This window comes from Zonotrichia albicollis, chromosome 9 (assembly GCF_047830755.1).
Source record: "Zonotrichia albicollis isolate bZonAlb1 chromosome 9, bZonAlb1.hap1, whole genome shotgun sequence".
Taxonomy (NCBI): Eukaryota; Metazoa; Chordata; class Aves; order Passeriformes; family Passerellidae; genus Zonotrichia; species Zonotrichia albicollis.
This window is the reverse complement of record NC_133827.1, coordinates 31,219,068-31,237,581: the sequence shown is the minus strand read 5'-3', so window position 1 is coordinate 31,237,581 and position 18,514 is coordinate 31,219,068. Positions and strand designations below refer to the sequence as shown.

The 18,514-nt window shown below is 42.3% G+C and overlaps 1 protein-coding gene across 8 annotated transcripts in view; it reads left to right on the top strand.

Annotated features, from left to right (window-relative positions):
• Positions 1 to 18,514, top strand: part of OSTN (osteocrin) — an 80,485-nt gene that overhangs the window by 56,887 nt on the left and 5,084 nt on the right. For 7 of the 8 annotated variants that reach the window (XM_074547214.1, XM_014265469.3, XM_074547212.1 and 4 more), the window contains exons 2-3: positions 14,035 to 14,133; positions 16,827 to 17,044. In XM_074547214.1, the coding sequence (XP_074403315.1) occupies positions 14,035 to 14,133; positions 16,827 to 17,044 (317 nt within the window). Of the gene's footprint in view, positions 1 to 7,150; positions 7,295 to 14,034; positions 14,134 to 16,826; positions 17,045 to 18,514 lie in introns of those variants that run through there. The other variant, XM_005484922.4, reaches the window with a different exon arrangement.

Here is an 18,514-nt window from a genome sequence, read left to right as displayed (position 1 = left end):
CACACAATTCCGTGGATTCATGCCTGGGATTAATTAATGAGGCAAGTAAGTGCAGGGGCAGTGGGTTTGTCCCCTCTTCTCAGGTCCTTGTAAAAGATGTGGAGAAGACAAGGGACAGGTAGGGAGAGGCTCCAAGCAGGCTCCAGGGAGCAGCCACGTTGCAGGCAGGGCAGAGTGTGGCTTTGGGACCCTGCCCAGCCTGGTGTGAGTAACTGAGGCCCAGAGGATTCCACAGCTCACACGAATCTCTGGTGATTTATGCAGCTGGTTAACATGGTTTACTGTGGCAGAGACTGACAAATGAACAGGCTGCCCAGAGAGGTTGTGGAGAGCACTGGCAAAAAGTTGCTTTTGTTGACCCTTCTCTGAGGAGGGGTGTTGGACTAATCAATCTCCAGAGGTCCCTGTCAAGCTCCACTATGCTGCGATTCTGTAACAGAACACAGCTCTCCTGAATCCCAGGGAAAGATTTGAAATGTAATGTTTACTAGATCCTGGGCATCTGCTCTATTTTGATTAAATACTGCCAACAGCAGTGTGTGACCAGGCTGCACATGCACAGGTGGTGTGTGCACATGCATGGGTGCCTGCAGAGTCCCTCCATATGCAGGGATTGCACAAACCAGCACATCCAGCCAGCCTGTCAGAAGAAAATGCAAAAGATTGCTGAATTCCAACTAGACAGAATTTCCAGCTGGAAAAAAAAAGAGGAAGGATGTGTCTGGTGAAACCAGGCCGTGTGCTATTCCTGCTTCCAGGATTTTATGTTAAGTCTCTGTACAGGCCAGTTTCTCCTTAATACTCACCTAATCAAAGAGAGCCTTTGCACACCAGGAGCATTAGATTCATCACTTGATTATGTGGCAGGTTACTTGCTATTCATGACTCTTTGTATTCTTCTCTTTAAGGCTCCCAAGCTATTCCAGACAAGGGAAGGTAATGTGAGTGTGCAGCTGTGCAGAAGGGCTTGCTGCTTTTCTCATACAGCACATCCAGCTCATGCGGGCACAGTCAATTCTCACAGCTGTGCCACTGGTTTAGTTCATGCACATTCCTTGTGAAAAAAATAAGCTGTAACAAAAGTTAAGTCTGGCAGTTACTTTCACTGCTTTATATTGTGGCTGTGTGTTATGGTTCTCCGTGTGTCACTCCTCTCTGCATGGCACAATGCAAAACGCACAAAGGGAAAACGCTGCCAGCGGGGCGAGCTCGCAGCTGAGAGGGAAGGAATAAGGGAGGAGCTGGGAATCGGGGCTCAGTCCTTTGCACCCATAGGAGTACCTGGATTTGTTCAAACCTGCCAGCACCTCCCCGCTGCTGCTCGCAGGGGCTGTGGGAGGCTCGGGGGCAGCGCTCCCCGCACGGCAAGACACGGCACGGCCGCCCCTAGAGGGCGGTGACCGACTGGAGAAAGCGGGAGGGCTCTGACACATCCGGGATGATCCAGCTGCCCAGGGAATGCAGCTCACCTGCGGAACGGTGCAGAGTCAGCTCTCTGTCAGCTGGAGTGATAGAGGAGCTGGAGTGGACCAGTAATGTACCAGAATTTGGCTCAAGTGTTAGGACGAATTTACAAACTGTTGCGAGATGGTGAATTCTGAGAAATACCAGAGACCTTCATTTCTGTAATGAAGGTTTGCTATTTCCCTTGTTTACAGGGTCCCTTGAAAGAACCAATCCATAAGCACATTTCTATTAGAGCAAAGCAGGAAAAAAATCAAATCAGCCAGCACAAATTGCTACGAACTCCTGGGTTTACACTAACAGCATGCTCTGTTTGGATTCCAGCACAGCATAGTCCCGTCCCAGGGGTGGACTTGCCAGGAATGAGGGGACAGAACCTTCCTTATTAATACCGTTTGGTACAGGAACTGTTTCAATGGAGAAACAACTTCCCAGCCTCACCTTTCACATGAATTCCTCTACCTGCATGTCAGGTAGGAAAAGGGTAGTGAGATTTCCTGCAGCATCCTGTGATGCTGTGAGTGGTCCACAAGGCTCTGCCCAGCTTCCATACCTCTGCATCTGACTGAATAATATCTATCCTTCCTCTTTTTCCCCAGTCTGTTGCGATCATTTTGCTGGTTAGCTGCTTTCCTTGCTTCTTCTGCACCTCTCATCCTGGTGCCAATAAACAAAACTCCACCGCACTTCTCAGTTTTGCCAGAAAATGATGAAAAGTTGTTTGAAATAAGGTTTGAGGTGAGGACAGCTTCAGGGCAGATGCATTTTTTCCTCTTTGAGCACATCTAAACCTGAGCTGCTGCTGCCCATTGAGGGCTGTTCTGCATGGCCCCATTTGTAGCTGGCTCTGGAGCTGCAGTGTGTGCTGTGCAGGTGCACACTCTGCTGTCCTGTGCTTTGTGGCACCAGGGTTCATGGGCCACAAAGAGCTTGTTTCAGTGGCAGGGACCATCAGCACACATCTTTGACAAGGCAGGCAGTGTGAAAACATCAATACTTTTCCCTTCTAGCACAGAGAGATGGGGCTGGTTCCCAGTTTGTTGTCTTTATTTAGCATTGACTCCAAGGAGCATAGTTAGAGGGGATGGAAACACAATCTGCTAATTTTCATTTCTGTGTTGCCAGTTGAGTCAGGACCAGGCTGACACTGTCCCAGAGCTATGACTGCTTGTTTGGTACATTGAGACGTGTGTGTGTTTTTGTTACCCCTTGTCCATTAGCTCATGGACCACTCTGTCCATAGCACAAAAGGTCCTGATGCTTTTCTTGGCCATCTTCACTCCTCACGTCCACCTTGGGCTGGGAGCCAATGGCATGGGCACCAGAGATAAAACATCTTCTATTTCCAAACAGAACCTTCTGCATCAGAGCGTGCCTTGCCTTTCAACAAGCTGTCTTTTTTGGGACTTTTGCTTTGTTTTCCAAGAGCTTTTCATGGATTCATCCATGTCCTGACCCAGCATCTATGGCAAACACATAATTCCAGCACAAAGGACTTAAAAAGGCACATATATAGAAAGTTCTGGTAAGAAGCCTAACATTCCTAAAGAATGTTACTGTCTTCAGTGCTATTTTCTACCTTCACTTTGTGGGCTTTGTTTCTCCAACTCTATATAGCTGCAAGGATTCATCTTAAATGGAAGTGACACAGCAAAGCCTACTTTGATAGTTTGCAGATTTAAAAATAGCTGTCTTAACATAGGTTTTCCTTCCAAGGTAGAATGTACCTTCTATTGGAAGACATTCATGCACATTGTTAATGCAGGGTCTCTTTTCCATAGTCTGGCTTACAGTGAGTCATCTGCTCTCTGGCTCTCTGTATCAACATGCAAATAGGTGGGAATTAGCTTTGTTTCTGAAATTCTCTCTTTTGTATTGACTAAAAATCTGGGATGGTTATTTTTAAATGTTTCCCATTCTCCAGACAAGATATGAATGCAACAAATGTAAATGCAACAAAAGTAATCTTGGATGTTCTCCCTGTACCAATAATGTAGCTGTAAAATGCTGTGTTTTTATTAATCTGCTTGAATGCTATTCCTTTTTTAGACTGATGTCAGAATTGGGCCAATTTTATCTGAAGAGTTTATTGTCTCAAGAAGTAAAAATAAATCGAAGTCACTGTAATTTGGAATATCTCAGTTTTTTATCTCGGAGCTATATGAATCAGTATCAGCTGAGCACCTGGCTCATGAAAATCAGATCTTTATTTTAAAGAATATAGTTTTTAATTTGAAAAGAAATAAAAGCACTTGGATTATTTCTTAGAATTGTGGGGCTAACCTTGCACATCTGAAAAAATGCCCACTTCTGCTAACTTTAGTGTGGTGGTTTTTTTTCCATGTTAAACTGAGAACTGGACTGTTCCTGATGACACACTCAGTGCTTAGTGAAAATATGTATAATGTTGATAATCATAAGTAATCAGAATGCCTCAGGTCACAAGCTTTTACTCCATGCCAGATCAATCAAAAATTCCTGAGCACAGATCTTTTCTTTGGCCATGGCACCTGCTGGGCCCTCCCTGTTCACACTGATTCATGGGGTTCACATTGATTTATGATGCTGTGTGAGGAACCAGTGGCTGCTGGAAAGGGTTGCACCCTCTGAAGAGGCTGGAAGGTGACATTCCCGTGGGACAACTCAGTGATAGAAGAAGGAGGCTCCTGTGGCTCAGGTCCCAGGGATGTACCAGCACTGCTGCACGTTTTAGTGGGAGAAGGGGAGGACTGAAAGTGCAGGAATATCAAGCATTGTATTCATGTGCCATTCCCACGCCTTTACAGGCAAGGTCTGACAGCCCCAAATATAGTTTCCACAGGCAAGGATGCTGAAGAGCCAGATTGCTCAACACTTACACAAGTGAACCCCTGCTAACTCCTGCTCTCTGAATCAGAACTTGGCTACTTAAGGAAAACAGCCAGCTCCACTGATTTGCAAGCCAGTGTTGAAAGATTTATGGGAATTCTTGTGGGACCATGAGGGCAGTAGGGAGGTAAGTTTGTCTTTCTCTTGGATGGTAACAAAAAGAGCTTCATGTCTTGTGTCCTTACCTCCTCCAATTTTGCTTTTTTTTTTTTGTCTTCATAGTTGATAAAAATCACATTATATTTGTTTATTTATTCATTGTTAAGACGATAAGGACTCCTTCCAAACTCTTGGTTGCCTGAACTTAATTATATTGTAAGTATAATTAAACCACAGTGTTGCTGAGGATATGTGTTCCTTAGATGCTCTGCCAGCAGAGTAACCACCATTTACCTTTTTCATTTTCTGGGAAGCTCCCTTGGCAGTCTTCACTAGAAGGTGTCAAAAAAGTGTTAATAAATCACAGTCAATTTAGAGCAGGAAATTAAATGTTAACACTAACATGCTATTCATTTTTATTAGTAGTATTTCTTCTTCCGTTTTGTTTGTTTTCTTCTTTGCTTGCTTTGTTGGTTGGTTGGTTTGTTGGGGTTTCTTTGTCCCCAGAGAGCAAACCCACATGTGTGCTGGCAGAATGTCTTATGCTAAGGTCAGAAGCAGCCTGTGAAGGTGACAAATTACCTAGATCTGAGTCTTTCACACCTCCTAGTTTGAGCTGATGATAGTTGTGTCTATCAGCAACCATTTCTGAAATATTTTAGATTTTGTAGGAAGGACACAGTGATAAATTGTGAAATAGAAAATAACTTTTCTTAAAGGAAGACCCTCAGCCTCAGAATAGGTCCAAAAGTGGCTGGAGCTTTGCTATAGCATCACTGATCCATGGAAAGGATAAGAGAAAATTTTGATGCCAGCTCTTAGACATCCTCTTGGAGCAAAGGAGGTGACACTATGGCTGCACTTCTGCTGTTTTTTCTGCAGTCCTCCCCTCTCCCTCGCTCTTGTGAGGTGCTGAGTTGTAGAAGGCTGAGTCTCAGCTGTTCTCCAGACTCTCCCCTGTATTGAGAAACACCAAAACACCTTCACTGCCAGCACTCAGCTCTCTGTCATCAGCTTGCTCCCAGTGTCACAGCCCAGCTCTCCTACCAGCCACATCAACACCAAGCATGGTGGCAGAATGGAATCCTGCAGAAATTCTGCTTGAAGACCTTAAGATAGACCCTGTAGGAACTCCCCAGAGGAGTAAATCCTGTGAGTGCCACCTTGTGTCCTTCCAACAGAAGAAAGAAGAAACTCAGTGCCTGGAGCTGTAGCAGCTGGTCAGCAGCACCTTGTGGTCATATGTCAATAAGGTAGCCCATAAACTGATCATACCTCATTGTTAGATTGTCATGATCTTCATTTTTTTTCCCTGAGATCCTCCTTGCTTGTTTTAGACTCATTGGTCATGGCTGCTGTGTCCTTGGACTTCCAGCAGCAAACCACGACCTAAAAGCAGCAAAATGGACCTCAGTCCAGGTCTCTTTGTGCAGCAGCATTTCCAGCTGTGTTTCAGCAGTCTGCTGGTGTTTGGCTCTGCTCTTTTGATTCTCTTGCTCCTGCAGTACCCTTAGAGCCCATTTGGACCTCTGCAGCTGCCATCACTGCTCTGTTGGACCTGCAGTGGAGAAGAGCCTCAGCCTGCCTGACCCTGGTGTGGCTGCTGCTGTGGCCAGCTCATTTCTGTGTTTCTGCAGGATTTCTGCTGATCTGCTCTGGGAGATGCTGTAGAAACACAGAACACCTTGGGTTGGAAGGGACATTAAACATCACCTAGTGCCACCCCCCTGCCCAGGGCAGGGACACCTTCCCCTAGACCAGGGTGCTCAGAGCCCCATCCAGCCTGGCCAGGAACATGTCAGATATGGGGCAGGAGTCCTTGCTTTGCCTCAATGTGACCAAACTCTTATTTTTCACTAATCACTTTGATCAAGACAAATGAAGTGTTTGCTTCCTGGCTGGCAATTTTTTCCCACATACTGCAAATTTCCTTTCACTGTCCGTGGCTTGTAGGAACAGCTTTTGGCAAGTCAGAGTAAAAACTAATTTCAGAGTACTATGCCTTTCTATTTAGGAAATAAAATTACTGTGAGTTAACCCTTAAGGAGCCTGCACTGGTTAGAATTTTAAACCCCAAAATGCTCCACGAATCTATTAAAATCTGAGATTTTTAAAAAGGGGCAAAAAGGAAGATAGGCTTATTCTATGGAGGCAAACAGGGAAAGAAAGAAGTCCTCTGGTACTGCCTAGGAAAGACAGGCATCTCCACAGCTCATGCTTTACAATTCAATAATATAACAGTTCAATAACAGAAATGAAGTGTCTGAAAGACTTAAGTTCTTGTCACTTGCTTTGCAAAGCACAATCCTTTTCCTTTGCTTAACTTACAGTGGTGTTTGGTCTACTAAAAACATGGTCATTTCTTTCTGACTCTAATACAGTCCTTTTGATGTCCCCAAGAAACAAAATTTTAAAAAACCCTCAGTAATGAGTCAGGACATCATTGTTTCTGTACTGCAGTTTACAAAAGCGAGAGTTTAGAGGAATGGTGATTCTGCTGCTGAAAATTTTTCTACTCCCATCACTGTCTGAATCTTGAAATTAAATGAAAAAAAGGGAAAAATAAAACCAGAAAAAACCCCATAGACCTTTAATTATAACCTAAACATTTTGATCACAGCAATAAATGCAACAAATGTGAGGCAAGTATGTGTGCGAGTGTGCAGGACAGAGAAAGGTTTAGAGCAAGGATCAGTGGAAAATCTTTAGAAATGATGTAAGAGAAAGCACAGGCAGTGATTGGAGTTTGTAGCCTACACCAGACACTATAAAAACTCTGAAAGAAAGCTGAACATTAAGGATAAGTTAGGAGGAAGAACATAGCAGGACCATTAAGGTTGGAATTGCTTGCATCCAATGCAAGGTAAGAGGAGTGAGGGCAGAGTGTGTTGGGGATGTTTTGTGTCTTCTGCTCTCTTTACAGAAGCATTCTTCCCTTCTGTGTTTTCCTCTTTTTGATATTTTTTTCTTTTTTTTTTAATTAGCAGACATGTAAAAGGTATAAAGATCTGATGGGAAAAGCACAAGTACTTTTTCCAGTACTTTTTACTTTGGAATTAAGATAATAGGTGCCTATCACCTAGGATTTTTGGTAGTAAAACTGAGTTACAAACATGCAGTGGAAACTTATTTCCTTCAGTTAATCAGCCAGTATTTAAACAGAATGTGTCAGTGCATTTTGCAACAGTGACAAATTACTTTTATGCTGTTTCAGTCCTTTGCAGTAAACTGCTGTCTTTTTATATTGTTATGGATTTTCCTTTTGTGTAAGTTATTGTCAAATGCATATTACTTCTTAAAATAAGCTGAAGAGCTGTGACAAAATAATTCTTTCACATTGCTAAATATCTCATGTGGTAGGCAAGTTTGCTACATCTAATATATTGGAAAACATGAGATAAATTATTTAGGAAAAGTCTTTAATTTATGGATCAGCAAAAGGGTTTTACTATATGCCATATTAGACAAATGTTGATCCAGATTCTGCTGCATTCCTGCAATAATAGAATAACTGCAAAAAAATTCCTCCACTAACAGAGTAATTATCATTATCCAGTGATCTGGCTAGTTCAGCTTTGTGCCCCTGTAACTGAAGGCAGACTCTGATTCTGTGATAGTCATTGTAATTTCTCCATTCTGAGTTCAAAACTATTTCACTGGGGTTTTTTTCCCTCCCACACTGAAGTTGTACAAGTAAATACATGCAAATAACGTTTGGTTTAGATGTCCAGAGGCTACAATAAAGTTCAGAATCCACTAATTTTTGAAGCACTGACATGCAGTGCCCTTAGCTTTCCTTACTTGGTCTTTCAATTTGCAATGATTGTTCTCTCGTGGGGAGTGCAGAGCTGAAACCTGAGGAGCTGAGAGAACATTTTGTGCCTCTGCCCACTGCTTAACTCAAGAAACTTCTTATTGCATTTATCTGTCTCTGCTCACCTGTATCCAAAATGCAGCTCAACCTACTTTTCCTGTAAAATACTTTGAACATTATGAGGAATAACAGGCAAAACCCCCCAGCTCAAACCAAGCAAATCTATGGTGTAATTATGGGAAAACTGCAAAATATATCTGACTGGACCAGGCATTCTTCATTTTTTAAAAATAGCTGCCAATCTGATTTCAGGAGATTAGGACTTTGTTTTCACTCTTGGAATGAATGACAAGTGCCTTTCTGGGCTTCTTGAATAGCCAGTTAAAACACACAGCACTTGTTAGAGCTCTGTTATTAGACCCTGACAAAGATTGCAAGTGCTTGCAGCTTTCCTTCTCTTCTTACTTAACTCAGAGAGATGGGTTACTCTCTAATATACATTTGCCATGCATCTCCCCCAAGTCTTTTCTTCTTCAAGTAATACCCTTGATCAGAATGTTTAAGTGTTTTTTGAGTAGATCAGTATCAGTGTGTGAATCTTGTTAAGAAATTCCAATGCCATTCTTGTCTCTGAAAAGCTTATCTTGAGGGAAATTTTTATTATACTTTAAATGGTCTGCTTTTCTATTGAAAACCTATTTTGCTAATATACTCTTTATACCTGGTGTGAAGACCTTATCACTTCAATGCTGTTAGGAAAAAAATATTTTCTAATATAGAAAACCACAATCTATTTCATGATTTTTCTTGATAGAAAGTTTCTTATTTTTGATTCAAATTCTGAAGATGGCACTCTAACAATGGAAAGTTTTTGGCTCTTGTGGAAAAGAAGAAAGAAAGCTGAATGTCAAACTGTTGGAAATGTTAAGGAAAGTTGGCATGTTTAGTCAGTACATATATAAACAGTGTAGGGTTGAGAGTTTGTTGGCAATGAAGAATAATCTAATAATGTTTTGTATTCCTTTGTACATACCAGGAATACTGCAGCTCACTCAATTATCTTTTGAGAAAAGGTGCAAATAGGTTTTTCCCACTAAGAGATATATTTTTTACACTTCATAGCATCCCTCTTTTTTAATAAGCCACTTCTAGATGGGCTTCATCACTTCTGTTTGTCTGTTGCTTCATGGTCTCCTACTTTTATGGTATGTATGTGAGTTTGGGGTTTTTAATTTTTGAAATCTGTAGCTAAAAATGGACTTATTATACAGTGTAATAGTGTAAATGTGTAGCTAGCTTTGCAGGATGTCCAACCTGTGTCCTTGCTGCCCATTCTAAAGAAAATTGTCCTCACTTGTTGTGTATGGCCATTTGGTTTCATGCCCTGTTTTCAAAGGAAGAGATAAGAACCATGACTGTGTTTTCACAAGTTTTTGCCCCTCTCTATCAGTTAATTTGTCCCTGAATCATGCTTGTGTCTGTCCAGCCAAGGTGCCCTGGCAGGGCTGTGTTCATTTATGCCCTTCTTGAACTCCTCATGGGAATTAGAGGGTCACCTTCCATCCTTCCTTCACATGATGACAGTGCTGCTCCCACACATGTTGTGTCCTCTGTGGGCAGGGTCCAGGTGAGCCCTGCAGTGACTAAACTATGACTGAAACCATGGCATAAAACTCTGTTTTATGTGAGTACAAGTGGAAGGAACAGCTGTGTGCTCGAGCTACTTCTGAGCAAAAGCACAGCTGTCAAACAGGCAAAGGTGATGAACGTGGTGGTATGAGAACATGCCAGGACTGAGCACCAGAAATCATGGTACAGGAAATGCAGTTACTGAAATTAAGGCTTTAGAAATCAATCAGCAACTCTTGACTACCTTGAGAAACCTTGAAGGAACTTCATTTTCAGGAAGTGGAGCATGCTTGGCCTTGAAATTCTGTCTGACAAAAAGATTCTTTTGGGACACAAAAATGCCTAGTTATCTCAAAATAGCTAATCATAAGCCTCTTGCATAAGTCTATGAATTTCAAGTTCTCTCTGGTTCCACTGGATGAAACCTGCCTGCCTCTATATATCTATATAGTCATGAAACTGAAAATAGAAGGAAAAATACATTGTAGAAGTTGTCAGTGTCTGTGCCACGTATAAAAAAATATATGGCATTGTTAAAAAATCTATGCCTACTCCAGAAAACACATTATTAATAACATAAAGAGCCTGACACTGGCAGCTTACATTTGATTTTGTCACTAAAGCCCCATGTTTCAATGTGTGGCTTCAGTATCTTTTAGAAAGCAATATATCAGAAACACCACTCTAGCCTATTTTTAAGATCTGCTTTTTTTTCTGAGGGTGGGATTTGTTTTGATTTTTATCCTTTTTCCTTGACATTTACATAACTACAAGATTGCACCTGAGACACACAGGGTCCTTCAGCAGTTCTGAAATCACTAGCACTGGTGGTAGGGGCAGTATTTTTGGCTTTGTGGTGATATATATGATCAGAGGCTACTTTAAAAGTTGCAAAAGGTAAGGAAAATTTGTTCCAGCAGGAGCAGATTTCATAGAGCTTCACAAAAACCATTTTTAAGTTGTTCTTTTGGTAAGATAATCATCCATCATCATTTTTTTGGCCAAGCTATATTGCTATTGGGCGTGCAATGCAAGGATAGCAAGGCCAGTGTGAGTACTCAATTCAATTAAGATAGGTAGCAGCAGTTAACATTCCGTTTCGTGGTGCTGGAGCAGTAACAAAATAGCTCAGTAACTGGTTTGCAGACCTGATTTCCCCCAGCTGGCCGGAATCTGCACAGCCCCAGAGACCTTCCTGGCCAGCAGGTGATGAAGTTCATCACTTCCCAGTGCTGTCCCAGTGTTACAGGAGGAGCACTGGAGGCCAAAGAGGCACTGCCAGGAGCTTCCCAATGCCTGTGGGGCAGCCAGGCCTTGGCTCTGCACCAGGTCATTCTGGTGGCATCCAGGCAAAACCTCAAGGCTTGGCCACTGGTGCTCATTGCAAGAGCAAGGTCCTGGTTTGCAGTGCCTTGGGCATGTCCCGTGCTGGAGTCACAGAGCAGAGCACAGACAGCAGGACACACTGCAGTGAGGGATTGCAGAGCCAGGCATGATGTCTTGCCTCGGTTCTCTTGCTAACAGGCCAGTAAGAAAAATAAGTCTCTTGTGATTTATGCTTGCAGAGTAATCTCCACTGTGATGTGAAATATCGCGGTTCAAATGGGTAAGAACAATGATGGCTGTTACTGCTTTTGACAGGCAATGGGTTTGGAGCTTGGTGATGAATTGCATTCTGTCTGAGGTTTGTTCAGCCCACTTATCTTCAGGATGTCATTTTGGGTTTTGTTTTTTTGCCTGTAAGAAAAAAATCTTTTAAGTTCTTTGGTTTGATGTTGGAGACTTAGTTTCTGTTCGGTAAAACGTTTTGCTTTCTTGTGATATTTTCCTGGAATTTGGCTCTGCGCTGGTTCCTAAGTAAAAGTTTTGTATGTTTATCCTGCTTTGATAAGGTAGAATATTGTTCTTTCTTTTATCTTTAATTTTATTTTAATTGGACTGCCAACAAAGATACCAAATTATAGGAGGAATTTTAGTTTTGACACATTTCAAGCTAAAGTATCACTAATACACATAAATATGTCTGAATTTCAGACTTGCAATTATATTTAGAGAAGGGAAAACCATATTTTATGTCAGATAACACAAGACCCTGAGATATTACAGACATGGAATTATTATCCCTTGACCTAGCTCTGTGAAGCTGGTGGTGAAGAATTTTCTGGAAGGATACAATTTCAATACAATCAATTTCAAATTCAATTAAGAGTGCATCTTGAAAAGTTTGTCAGAGCTTTGCTTAGTCTCCTTCAGGAAAAAATACTGTCCAGCCGCTCTTAAATCCTCTCTTGGAATGTGTCAAGGTGAAATATGGATGGGGTGAAGCAATAGCCAGTGCATGGCTGGGAAAACCCCTTTTTGGCCAGAGGGCTCTGCTTGGCCAATTGCAACAAGTTCAAGGAGAAATACCAGTAACTTCATTTAATAACCGAGGTCCTATGACATGGCTAAAGGAGGTAAAACTAAGTCCCAGACTGGCAGAAGAAAGTGTGATTTTAATTGTATTTACATAATCCTCACTGCATTATTATTTTGCAATTGCTTTTCTAAAGCCAAATCATTCCACTACAATAACCCTGCCTTCTTCTCCTGCCTTGGTCCCATTGCTGCATGAAAATCAGCACAACAGGGTCTTGCTGGACTCGAGTTTTGCTCCCTTTTCAGTCAGTGACACCACCTCTTTAGCTGCTTATTTCTTTGGGAAGTAGAGCCAAGCTTTAAGACCTTAAAATTTCCTCCGCTTCTAATTTCACTGGCATTGAGTTCTGACCAGTTAATCAAATGTCTTCAGTGCTGCAGGTGCCTCACTGTTTATTTTCATTAGTGTACCAGCTGCTATTTTTAGCTCTTTAGTCTTTGGCTTGAATGAATACCAGCACAGATCTTAAACCATAATAAACATATGTTTTTAACCTTGCCCTTTATTTTTACATCTCTGTATCCAAATAATCAGGATGTGGTTATCTGTGAAGGTAGTAGAGTGCTACTTCAAATTTCAATGCACACCCACATACAAAAATATACATTGTAGAGGGTTCCAGCTTTAAAAACACCCAGGCAGACCTCTGTGTTTATGTCAAGCAATGGGGCTGAGAGTCTGTGGCACCAGGTGGCTTAGTGCTTTGACTTTGTCCTTTGATTCCAGTGAACTGTCTGCCTCACCCCTGCAGAGTAACCAGCAGCTTTCTTCCTAACTGCCCATCCCCTATGGACAATAATCATAATAATAATTTATTGTGTGTATATATATATTCATATACTCTTCGTGTTTCTGCTCTGCCAAGTGGAGACTCGGCAAAGAACTGCAGAATAAGACTTGAATTATGAATTGAAGTATGAATATTGAAGTCTGAATTATGCTCTGGGGCAGGACCTGGAGACAGAAAAAACAGCAAATTAGCAGATGCCTTTGGGAAAAGGTCCCAGCCCAGCTCTTCCTGACATCACCTGGAAAACTCCTGCCTGGGGAATTGAAGGCACATAAGGTTTAATATCTGGATCCAAACAAGGACTTAAACAATGTAGGCTAAACCTGTGTCCAGAGGTAACCAAGCACCTTCCCCATCCTGAGCCTCCCAAAACTCCCTGCATTATTTAAAGGCTTGGTGGGCATCTGCAGTTCTGCAGCTGTGACACATGGTCAGAGCGCCACCAGTCTCAGCAGCATATCCCTCTGCAAGCTCATTGTGAATAATTTTATTGCAGGATGCCACTGGAGGTTGTGGCTCCCCCTAAATCATGTTGAGAACTAGCAAAATTCAGCCTTGCCTTCAAAATGCAGCTTGAGGGGTACATGACTTCTTTCACAGGGGCAGCCTGGGCTACAAGTCAAAGGCTCCCTGCTTACAAGTGAGCATGCAGTTCTGATTTTAAGGCAGGTTTGCATTCCTCGCTGCTGCTGCAAGGATTGCACCTCTGTGCAGAAAGGAATCAAAACATTGGCAGGGCTGTTTAGGAAGGAGCAGAGGAGGGAGCTGATGCTGCATGCAAGGGTGAGGAGCATTCAGCTGGCATTATCTTCATGCAATGACTCTGACAGATAAAACTTATTAATAGCCATGGGGAGAATCTCCCTTTGTTTTTACTTCTCTAAAACCTGTGGAGCAAGACTCCTCAGGGGATGCAGCTGTGGAGTAATTTACAGATTGTTCTCCTTGCAGATGCTGCAGTTCCAGCTGGTGGTGGTGCATTTGGCCCTGGTGATTGCCCTGCTGTGGTGGAACTCCAGCTCTGTGCTCCTTGCACAGGCAGCTCCAGAGGTATGTGAAGGTTCCTGATGGTTCCTGCTCTTCCTTGGGCATTCTTAGCCACAGAGTGAGGAGGACACTGGAGTACCCAAACACTGTTGGAAGGTGTAGGATCAGAACTGACTCTGTAAGGGCCAAGGAGGAGCCTCAAGAAGAGAGAGATGCAAATTGCATGGCTCTAGGGGAACAGACTGAATGAGGCCTCACCCAAACTCTCACAGCCTCTCCCAAACACCTGGGGATTTCCTGTGTGTTAAAACATTGTCCAGTGGATAGAGAACTTCCTGAAGAGGGGAAGGAGGTAATGGAAGAGGGAAAGCAAACTTCTCTAACACTGGAGGGAAAGTTTGATTCTTCTTCTTACAATAATAGCATGAGGAAGCTGAAGCTTTCAGAAGCCATGAGGAGATCCCTGGGAGAAGGTCACCTGCACAAAAATTACAAATTAAAGGAGATGGACTAGACCAGGAGGGGGAGAGAACAAAGTCACTTGCCTAAGCTTGCAAAGGAAAGCAGCAGATGAAATGGATGGGCTGTCTCACATTTCACCCAGAGTGATATGTAGGGGTTGCACCTGAAAATACTTCTACTGCATTCCCTATTTTTATGTCATCTTGACATAAGGCAGATTTGGCAGAAAAGGTATTTATGTAATGGTTTCATGCCATAAAAAAAAGTCAAGTATCTAAAAGTTAACTGAAAGTAGCACTGTTTGCCTCTAGGGTTTTTACATAGGTTTTAAGATCAACTTAAACATTAGATGGCTACTGAAGAATACTGATAGATCCCTCTGCCTTGCTCTCTGTTTTCTCACAAGCATGACCTGATTCTACAAAACACACCTGGTATCCTGCCCCCATCAGTGATAGATTTTTGTGAGAAGAATATAAGAACAGAAAATCTTTGCAGACTTGTAGATCTAGAGACCTTCACTGGACCAGGGCATGTTTATCTGATGATGGGCCAGAATCTGTCTTTGAACCAGTTTAAAATTTCAGTATCCACAACAATCTATGCCAGTGCTTTCTCTTCATCTGTGTGCTGTGTTTAAAAAGTAACTCTTTATATTTATTTTAAATCCACCATCTGGTGACTTCACTGGGTGTACTGGGAAGCTCTTTCTCTTGAGGAAAAAAATTACTAGTTTTTATTCATTTCATTGCTGTTCTCAAGTTTGCAAGCCTTCCACTATACCACCTACACCCACTCTCATCTCTGCTTATCTGTGAAATTGTACTTTTTTCAGTGGTTTACCAGAAGAAAACTGTTTTCTACTTCTGATTATCATTTTAGCAGTCACTTTACTTCTTACAATTCCATTACATCTTTTGAATACAAAGTAAGTGGAGTTGCAAGGTATTCAAGAGCAAAGGCTCTTTTTGCCCTTCTAATTTCAACTGTTATTGTAGATATTTATCCCCACTAGCCAGATGGAAGGGTTCAGTCTTTTTTGAAGGTATCATTCGGTTGCAAACCTCTATGAAAGTTCTATAACTCTAAAAGAGAACAGAAAGGACTGTTCTGTGTACTTGCAAAAAGCACAGTCAGGGGACAATGTGAGATCCTTTATGGAGATTTCACATCATTGGTGTGATCACTGTGCTCCTGTGCTCCTCCTCACATGAAGGTCACAGTTTTATGCACTCCATCCCTGCCTGCCCCCCATCAGCAGTGGGGAACATCCCCACCACAACTGGAGATGACGAGGATATGGCATCATCCATGTGCTGCCCTCCTTCACACTGTACTAAACCCACCGTGCATGAATAACAACAACAGCAGTGTGCTTCTAAAGAGAATAGAACCTGTTTGATGCTGTAAGCTGTAATGTTTCTATCTAATTCTGTCAAGATCAAGTGAACAAGAAGGTGCATTTCATTCCAAGAGACAAAGATCTGAGCTTACTTTTGGTTACTGTCTGCTGCCCTGTATTTTTCTGCCACATGCAAAGCAACAATTTCACCTTGATTAGTTTCATTTCTTTCTCAATAGACCCCAGTATTTTCAGCTATTCTTGTAGCAAAGTTTGGATTTGAAATGGTGTTAAGCCTAATGTTGGAATTAAGGTTCAAACTGCTGTGTCAGTTCAAGAGCATTTTCTTTCCTTTCCTTCTCCCCATGTAGTGTTACTGCATCATTTCTTTGAATGCCAGGGCTGAGAAAGTTTTTTTGGGGGGCATTTTTTGCATAACAATTAATTAATTAATTTGTCGGATATGGATGGAAACTTCTGTAGAAGTTTTCATTACTACTTATTAGCATTCATTTAAAAAACAAAAATCAGTTTATTGAAAACTATCGAAATGGATATTGGAGTTGGGCAATGGTGACTGCATTTTTCAGAAGGATTAAATTACTCAGCTCATGCTATAAATGATACTAATCACAGTGCTGAGATAAGAATAGTGGGATGGCCTGCAAAAATTGGCTTTGTGAAGTAACACATTTTGATATTTCTTGCAATAATAATGAAGGCAAGTTCAGTTCTATTAAAAAAGAATTTTAGACTTTGACAGCAAAATCCTGTCTGGGGAAACAGGCCACATTTCAGAGAAGGAAATTTGTTTTAAATCATTGTCCCAATTTCAGTGGGTGTCCTGGAAGTTCTGTATTTACAGGACTGCTCCTATGACACTGGTTGAATTCTTTTATTTCCTGGGACTTGAGCAGCCAGCAAACTGAAATTTTCCTGCTTTCTTCTGCAGCCTCTGGAGCCTCCTGCTGCTCTGGGCATCGGAGACCATCCCATTGCCAGTGAAGAGAAATCAGCCACCAACCTGGCAGCCAAACTGTTCCTGCTTGATGACTTGGTGTCTCTGGAGAACGAGGTGACTGAGACCAAGAAGAAAAGAAGCTTCCCAGGATTTGGCTCCCCCATTGACAGAATTTCCTCATCCTCTGTGGATGCTAAGGGCAAGCAGAGGTAAACTCTTAAATGCTCCTGCCAGTGATAAAGTTGGAGGAAGGCTGTTGTGGGGTGCTCTGGACACTGATGGGTTAGCTTTAAAGTGTAGTTTAAACCTACATTTCTGACCATGAGCTTTGCTAAAGCAAGAAATGTGCCTGAGGTTCACAAGCAGAGGGGCAGGGCTGGGTGCTCCTGAGGCTGGGATGGAAAGAAGGTGTGCTGGAGTGGATGTTTTGAACAGAAAGATGAAGGACACATCATGAAAATGGGCAGTCAGACTGCAGAATGAGCTTCAAGACCTCCTTTAGCTTTGGATAAGTCAGGGTTTAAACAATGCAGCAATGTGTGTTTGAAGATAAACTTGTTTATAACAGGGCTAAGCAAAGAATGATGCTCAGCGTGGCTGGAGAGAGACAGAGTTTGGGGCACAGCTTTAGGGGCTGCTCCCTGTGTCTGACAGAGCTTGCCTGTCTTGTTCTGCTCTTCTGGTAACTGTCTTCTCTTGGATGGAATCCCTAATGCCACAAAGTATTTAATAACATGCTTAAAGCTTAATCTGGAAATGGAAAGTATTCATGAGAGCCAGTCAATATTACAAGTATTTTTTCAAACAAAGTTTTGCAATATTTTCTTGTTGTTTTTCCATTTATCCACCCAGTCTGCCACTAGGACTGTTTGGCTGCAGCCAAAAGTGATAAAATACAAAATTCTTAAAACTTTAAGTAGAATTATTCTGTTCTGTCTGCCTCTTCAAGATATCAAAATCAGCTCACTCTTCATTTGCTTTTTAGCATGTTTTCCCTTTCCAGGCAAAGAAAAAAAAAAAGGTAATTTTTGAAGCTGTAATTTTTTTGCAAAGGTACATGGTGTTCTCAATTTTTCTCTTTTTTTTTTTTTTCTTTTGATGGAAATCTTTCATTCTATACACAGTACAAGGGAAAAAGTAAACAGAGAAACAAACAAAAAATTCCTCAAAACAACAGCAAAAAGCAAGGTACTGACCACCCTGTAACAGGGACTCAGCCAGCAGATCACAGCTCATTCCTGTGCGAGCTGAGCTGGTCACCTTTAGAGAGCAGGAAATTAATTTGTGTGAGCTGATAAATAGATTGAGCCCCCCGAGTCAATGCAGTGTGTGCAGTACCTGTCACAAAGCAGAAAATTTTTGGAAAAGAGCAGATCAAATGTTAATCCACTTAACAGCTTGTCCTGACACCCATCGATGTCAGAGAGCCCAGATCCTGGTCTGGCATCAACATCGGTTTGAAGCGCTTTGAAAAGCGCGGGAGAAACGTGCAGGAGGCAGGAGAAGAGAGAAAGATCCACATCAGACTGAGAGAAAGAACCTGCGGGAATCCTAGACAAGGCTGTTTTATATAGAAAAAGCCACTTTGTCCCTCGTACGCCCCGGCACGGGTACGCTCCGGAGCGGAGCGCGGCGGGGCTGCGGTGGCGCGGGGCGGCCGCAAGAGGGGACGATGGGCT